We start from the raw sequence: 6,848 nt of genomic DNA on the forward strand, positions 1-6,848 counted from the left end.
GAGTGGTGGACAGTGTGGAAGAATGTTGCAGGAGGACTTGGATAAACTGCAGAATTGGGCTGAGAGATGGTAAATGGAGTTCAATGCAGATAAATGTGAGGTGATTCACTTTGGAAGAATCAAATAGGAAGGCAGAATACCAGATCAATGGAAAGATTCATGGTAGTGTGGATGTGCAGAGGGTTCTTTGTGTCCACGTTCATAGATTCCTGAAAGTTACCACCCAGGTTGGTAGTGCTGTTAAGAAGGCATACGGTGCGTGAGGTTTTATTGATAGAGCGATTGATGTCATGATGCAACTATACAAAATGCTAGTGTGGCCTCACTTGGAATACTGTGTATAGTTCTGGTCACTCCCTTACAGGAAGGATGTGGAAGCATTGGAAAAGGTGCAGAAGAGATTTACCAGATTTTCTCTGGTCTGGAGTGAGGTCTTATGAGAAAAGGCTGAGAGACTTGGGTCTGTTCTCATTGGAGAAAAGGTGGCTAAGCGGGAATTTAATAGAGACGTACAACATGATCAGAGGAATAGATAGGGTGCACAGTGAGTGTCTTTTCCTAGAATGATGATGTTGGCTTATACGAGGAGGCGTACCTGTAAATTGAGGGGTGATAGATTTAAGACAGATGTCAGAGGAAGATTCTTTACACAGAGTGATAAGTGTGTGGAATGCCTTGCCTGCCAATTGTAGTTAACTCAGCCACATTAGGGACATTTAAACATTCCTTGGATAAGCACATGGATGATGACAGGATAGTGTAGGGCTTAGATTAGTTCATAGGTCGGCGCAACATCGAGGGCCGAAGGGCCTTTTCTGCACTGTATTGTTCTATGTTCTATATTCTACTCCCCCTGCGATGGCACATGAACTCGCTGGTGCCTCTGCAGGTGGGAGGAACGAGTGAATCCCTTCCCACACTGAGAGCAGGTGAACAGCCTCTCCCTGGTGTGAACCAGCTGGTGGGTCCGCAGGCCAGAAGAATCAATGAATCCCTTCCCACACATGGAGCAGGTGAATGGCCTCTCCCCGCTGTGAACACGCTGGTGGGTCAGCAGGATGGAAGAATTGATGAATCCCTTCCCACACTGTGAGCAGATGAATGGCCTCTCCCCGTTGTGGACCCGCTGGTGGGTCAGGAGTGTGGCTGACTGAGAGAACCCCTTCCCACACACGGAGCAGGTGAACAGCTTCTCTCCCGTGTGGAGGCGCTGGTGCGTCTGCAGGTTTCCCATCTGACTGAATCCCTGCCCACACACAGAGGGTGAATGGCTTCTCCCCAGTGTGGACCCGCTGGTGGATCAGGAGAGTAGATGACTGAGTGAATCCCTTCCCGCACACATGGCAGGTGAACAGCCCCTCTCCAGTGTGTACGCGTTGATGGATCAACAGTCCAGATGACTGAACAAACCCCTTTCCGCACACAGGGCACACGAATGGCTTCTCTCCCGTGTGGACCCGCTGGTGCGTCTGCAGGTTGCCCATCCGACTGAATCCCTTCCCGCACGTGGAGCAGGTGAATGGCTTCTCTCCGGTGTGAACACGCTGGTGTCTCACGAGGTGGGATGCTTCAATGAATCTCTGTTCACACTGAGAGCAGGTGAACGGCCTCTCGCCAGTGTGAATGCGTCTGTGGTTTTCCAGTGCCGATGGGGAAGGGAATCCTTTCCCACAGACTCCACATATCCACGGTTTTCCCATGGGGGAAGCTTTCCTTGTGTTGCCCAGGGTTTGAAATTACAAACAGAATGGGTACACAGTCTCACCCCACCATGAGGAGTGAGACTTTGATTCCCCAAGCTGAGGAAATGGTGTGAAGCACTTTTCACAGTCAGCACACTGAATCTCCCTTACTCAGTTGTCTCAGTATTCTTCCTGCCACACCACTGTCCAAAACCTCTCAAGCAGACAAAAGCAAACATTTCTTCTTGATTCGAATCCCAATGAATCAAGTGGCTCTGTCAGAAGTCGATGTATCAATTGCTTTCAAATTTCTTTCCAAGTGACATCCTGTGAAAAAAAATCACAAAATAAGTACTGTTAAATGAACACAATATAGGTGACAATTCCTGTAGATTGCTAGATGCCTGCTGATCACATATTATCCAGGAGACAAAAACCTGAAAACCCTCATGCAGCCAGCTAGGCTTAAGTGTGTATGGAGGAAAACTTCATTTAGGTGACAATAACATGGAATAAACTGCCTACAAAGGTGCTGGAAATGAATCAAGGACATGATAATGAAATATCAAGACTGTTTAAGAAAGCCAGTAAAATTGCTGAATGACTTCCTGCTATCCTAATAAATTTAAAAAATGACAAGAAATAAAGGACGTAACTCCATTACTACATTAGAAGGTGAAGAATATTTTTATGTCAATGTGCCAATCCCTTAAATGCTGCTCACTTCCATGAGAAATTATCCTTTTAATTGCAAACATAGAGTCATGGAAACAGACTTTTTGGTCCACCTTGTCCATGCCAACCAGATATTCCAACCCAATCTGGTCCCACCTGCCAGCACCCGGCCCAAAATGCGATTTAAATGTTGTAATTGTACTAGCCTCCACCACTTTCTCTGGCAGCTCATTCCATGCATGTTCCACCTTCTGCGTAAAAAAGGTGCCCCTTAGGTCTCTTTTATATCTTGTCCCTCTCGCCTTTAACCTACGCCTTCTAGTTCTGGACTCCCCCACCCCAGGGAAAAGACTTTGTCCATTTACCCTATCCATGTCCCTCATGATTTTATAAACCTCTATAGGGTCACCCTTAGCCTCCAGGGAAAACAGCCCCAGTCTATCAATCTCTCCCTATAGCTCAAATCCTCCAACCCTGGCAACATCCTTGTAAATCTTTTCTACCCCTTTCAAGTTCCACAACATCTTTCCGATAGGAAGACCAGAATCGCACGCAGCATTCCAACAGTGGCTACAACATGACCTTGCACATCCTGTACTCAATACTCTGACCAATAAAGGAAAGCATACCAAATGCTGCCTTCACTATCCGATCTGCCTGCAGCCGGAGTAAAACAAAAGTTTCACCTCATTGTGCTCCTAAGTGGTCTGTCATTACTTTTAAATTCTGGTCCCTGGTTCTAAAATCCCAAAACAGGAAACATCTTATCTGAACCCACCCTGTGAACCCCTTTAAATATTTTGTGGGTTTTATTGAGACCAAAGACCGTCTGAGGACAGCCCTACCAGCCTGAGAATAAGTCTGGTGAACCTTCATCACATTTCTCTGTGCGAACCAAGACTGCACATAGTAATTCAGGTGCAGTGCAACCAAACTACAATACAATTGATGCAAGACTCCATTACCTCTCCACTCAAATCCTCTTGTGATAAATACAAAAGTACCATTAGCCTTTCTAATAGATTGATGTATCTGCATATTAACCCTGAGTGACTTATCAACAAGGAAACCTTTGATGCCTTTGTATACCTACATTTTTCAGCCTCTTCCAAAGTGGATAATCCCACATATGCCACATTATATTCCATGTTTTCAATTGATTTCATTGCTCACCATCACAAGTATGATTCAGCACTATTATTGACAAAGCTGACCAACTCAGTGTCAAGGAGCAAAGTAGCAAGAGGGCAAACCCACATGACTTTGCCCTCACCAGTCTACCTGTCACAGAGGCACCCATCCATGCCTGAGATATGTTGGATAGGTTTCAAATAGATGAATCAACTCAAAACAAGGTATCATGATGAGTTGATGAGCATCAGCAGCAATACTGGACTTAATTATCATCTAAGATAAAGCTGCTGATTTGATTGTCACCCCATCCACCATCCACTCTCTCTGCCATTTATGCTCTTTTATAGGACATGTATTACCCTACAAGATTCAAAGCAGAAATTCACCATGGCACCTCAGCGAATACCTTCCAAATCCATGAACACTTCCATCTGGAATTACAAGAGCAGCAAGTGCACAGGAATACCATCACATACAAGTTCTCCTCCAATCCCCATAGCATTCTGACTTAGAAATTTAGCACTGGGTCAAATTCTGTAACTCCCTCAATAATGGCATTGTGGGTCTACAGACAGCACGGAAGTACCAATACTGTGTTGTGGTCCTTCGAGACAGCCAAAATGTATACTTGAAGGTAGTTTGAGTTTGCATATGCCTATAGCCAGGACTGTCCAGCAAGACTTCAACATCCTGATAGTAACCATAAAACAGAGTGGGGACCCAGCTTGGAAAAATGTTGGTATTGACTGAAAGAAGTCAGCTTGGAGTCTTAACGTGTAGATGCCCTGGTGTGGAGGCCAAGGAGGAGCTTACAAAAGCTGTCTGAAAGTGTGATTTGCAGGAGGCTCTGATGGAGCCTACAGGTGCACACAATCAAAATGGAGAAGGAAACCAGTTCAGAACTCAGTTAGATACAACTGCTTAGGATACAACAGCCACTCAGGAGTGAGGAGGAAGAAAGAGTTCATGATTGGAGGCCTGACCCGGACAGAGGAAGAAAGAGGGTCATGACATTTTTTGTTAAAATATTCATTCAAGGGACGAGTGTGTCACTGGCTGGACCACTTATTATCCATCCCTACCTGCCCAGAGGTCAATTAAGAATCAACTACACCATTAGTGGTCTGGAGTCACATGTAGGCCAGACCAGGTAAGAATGGCAGATTTCCTTCCCGAAAAGACATTAGTGAACCAGACAGGTTTTTTTGAGCAAAGAATCCTTTTCTAGGGTGCAAACTGTATACATGCCAAACTGAAGGAATACACAAGGAAAAGAGAGCATCTGAGCACCTTTCGGATAGTCTGCTCCCTCCCTGGATTCACTCCAGTTGCTACAAGTGAAAGTGCTTCCCCCCTCCTCCCCTTTCTCTCTCCCTCCCAGGGTGAGGAATGGAAAGGGAGACACATTGCTTTGCTCCCAGATGTTGCCCAGGGGGAGGGAATTTCATCAAACTGACAGGGCTATTTCTGTATTGTGACATCCACAATGGGGGCGCGGGGCAGACAGCAGGCCCGCGCTGTACCTGCGTTGCCCTGAAGCTGAGGCATGTGGGGAGGGGAAGCCACTTTGCAAACTCCCTTTGCTCTCCTCCAAGTCAATGCAGTTTGAGTTCATGCAAGCACTGGGTTTAACTTTAGCCTCACACTCACAGAAAACCTCGTCCTCTGTGAATCCAACACTTTACTCCCCCCTCCAATCCATAAAAATAGCGATTTGAGCGACTCCAGAGTTGGAGATGCTCCCATACCTGCTATTTATTTTATGAAGCATTTCAATTCAACCCCATCCTTGCCATTCAATTACTAATTTTACACAGAGGGTGGTTCATGTGTGAATGAACTTCCTGAAGAAGTGGAGGATGAGAGTACAATTAAAAGACATTTGGATAAGTACATGAAGAGGAAAGGTTTGCAGGGATATAGGCCAGGAGCAGGCAGGAGAGACTGGTTTAATTTGGGATTATGGTTGGTATGACTGGACCTTGTAAATTTTTTCTGAACTCTTTCAAGTTTCACAACATCTTTCTGATAGGAAGGAGACCAGAATTGCATGCAATATTCCATCAGTGGCCTAACCAATGTCCTGTACAGCCGCAACATGACCTCCCAACACCTGTACTCAGTACTCTGACCAATAAACGAAAGCATACCAAATGCCTTCTTCACTATCCTATCTACCTGTGACTCCACTTTCAAGGAGCTATGAACCTGCACTCCAAGGTCTCAGTTCAGCAACACACCCGAGGACCTTACCATTAAGTATATAAGTCCTGCTAAGATTTGCTCTCCCAAAATGCAGCACCTCGCATTTATCTGAATTAAACTCCATCTGCCACTTCTAAGCCTATTGGCCCATCTGGTCAAGATCCTGTTGTAATCTGAGGTAACCTTCTTCACTGTCCACTACACCTCCAATTTTGGTGTCATCTGCAAACTTACTAACGTACCTCTTATGCTCGCATCCAAATCCTTTACGTAAATGACAAAAAGTAGAGAGCCCAGCACCGATCCTTGTGGCACTCCACTGGTCACAGGCCTCTAGTCCAAAAAACAACCCTCCACCACCACCCTGTCTTCTACCTTTGAGCCAGGTCTGTATCCAAATGGCTAGTTCTCCCTTTATTCTATGAGATCCAACCTTGCTAGTAGTCTCCAATGAGGAACCTTGTCAAATGCCTTATTGAAGTCCATCTCAATTACATCTACCACTCTGCCCTCATCAATCCTCTTTGTTACATCTTCAAAAAACTCAATCAAGTTTGTGAGACATGATTTCCCATGCACAAAGCCATGTTGACTATCCCTAATCAGTCCTTGCCTTTCCAAATACATGTACATCCTGTCCCTCATGATTCCCTCCAACAACTTGCCTACCACTGACGTCAGGCTCACCCGTCTATAGTTCCCTGGTTTGTCCTTATAACCCTTCTTGAACAGTGGCACCACGTTTGCCAACCTCCAGTCTTCCGGCATCTCACCTGTGACTATCGATGATATAAATATCTCAGCAAGAGGTGCAGCAATCACTTCTCTAGCTTCCCACAGAGTTCTCGGGTACACCTGATCAGGTCCACCTTTTCCCGTTTCAAGCTGTGCACTAATAGTTAGTTGTAAGAGAGAGAGAATTCCTCAAGTCGGGCACTATAAAAATCCCGAGTAGTTCCTAATGAACACACATTAAGCACGAGCAACTATTTATTTCCAATTTTATTTCATTCTTCTTGTTTTATTCCCCACTACGATGACACTTTGTGTCAGGATGGTTGACAGACTGGGAGATTGTGGGTTAGGCCTTGACTGAACGTTTTATTATCTCGGAAGGTGTAAAAAGGGGGTCAAAGTTTGGCAGAAATCCAG

The 6,848-nt window shown here is 45.3% G+C and overlaps 1 protein-coding gene across 1 annotated transcript; it reads right to left on the reverse strand.

The window, feature by feature from the left end:
- Positions 1–558: 558 nt before the first annotated feature.
- LOC132807090 (zinc finger protein 239-like) lies at positions 559–1,700 on the reverse strand. The gene is made up of 2 exons (XM_060821391.1): positions 1,240–1,700; positions 559–595 (listed from the first exon to the last, which is right to left on the reverse strand). Exons 1-2 carry the CDS (start codon positions 1,698–1,700, stop codon positions 559–561), a joined length of 498 nt encoding a protein of 165 aa, XP_060677374.1.
- Between the last annotated feature and the right edge of the window lie 5,148 nt (positions 1,701–6,848).

The sequence above is a fragment of the Hemiscyllium ocellatum genome, assembly GCF_020745735.1.
Source record: "Hemiscyllium ocellatum isolate sHemOce1 chromosome 27 unlocalized genomic scaffold, sHemOce1.pat.X.cur. SUPER_27_unloc_1, whole genome shotgun sequence".
Classification (NCBI taxonomy): domain Eukaryota; kingdom Metazoa; phylum Chordata; class Chondrichthyes; order Orectolobiformes; family Hemiscylliidae; genus Hemiscyllium; species Hemiscyllium ocellatum.

Bases quoted from the DNA above. Each gene is read 5' to 3' on its own strand.
- LOC132807090 (XM_060821391.1), bottom strand. From the start codon at position 1,700: ATGGGAAAACCGTGGATATGTGGAGTCTGTGGGAAAGGATTCCCTTCC. The intron at 596-1,239 runs GTCAGATGGGAA...CTCAATTTACAG, and splicing joins TGTGTGTGGGCAGGGATTCA to GTACGCCTCCTCGTATAAGC.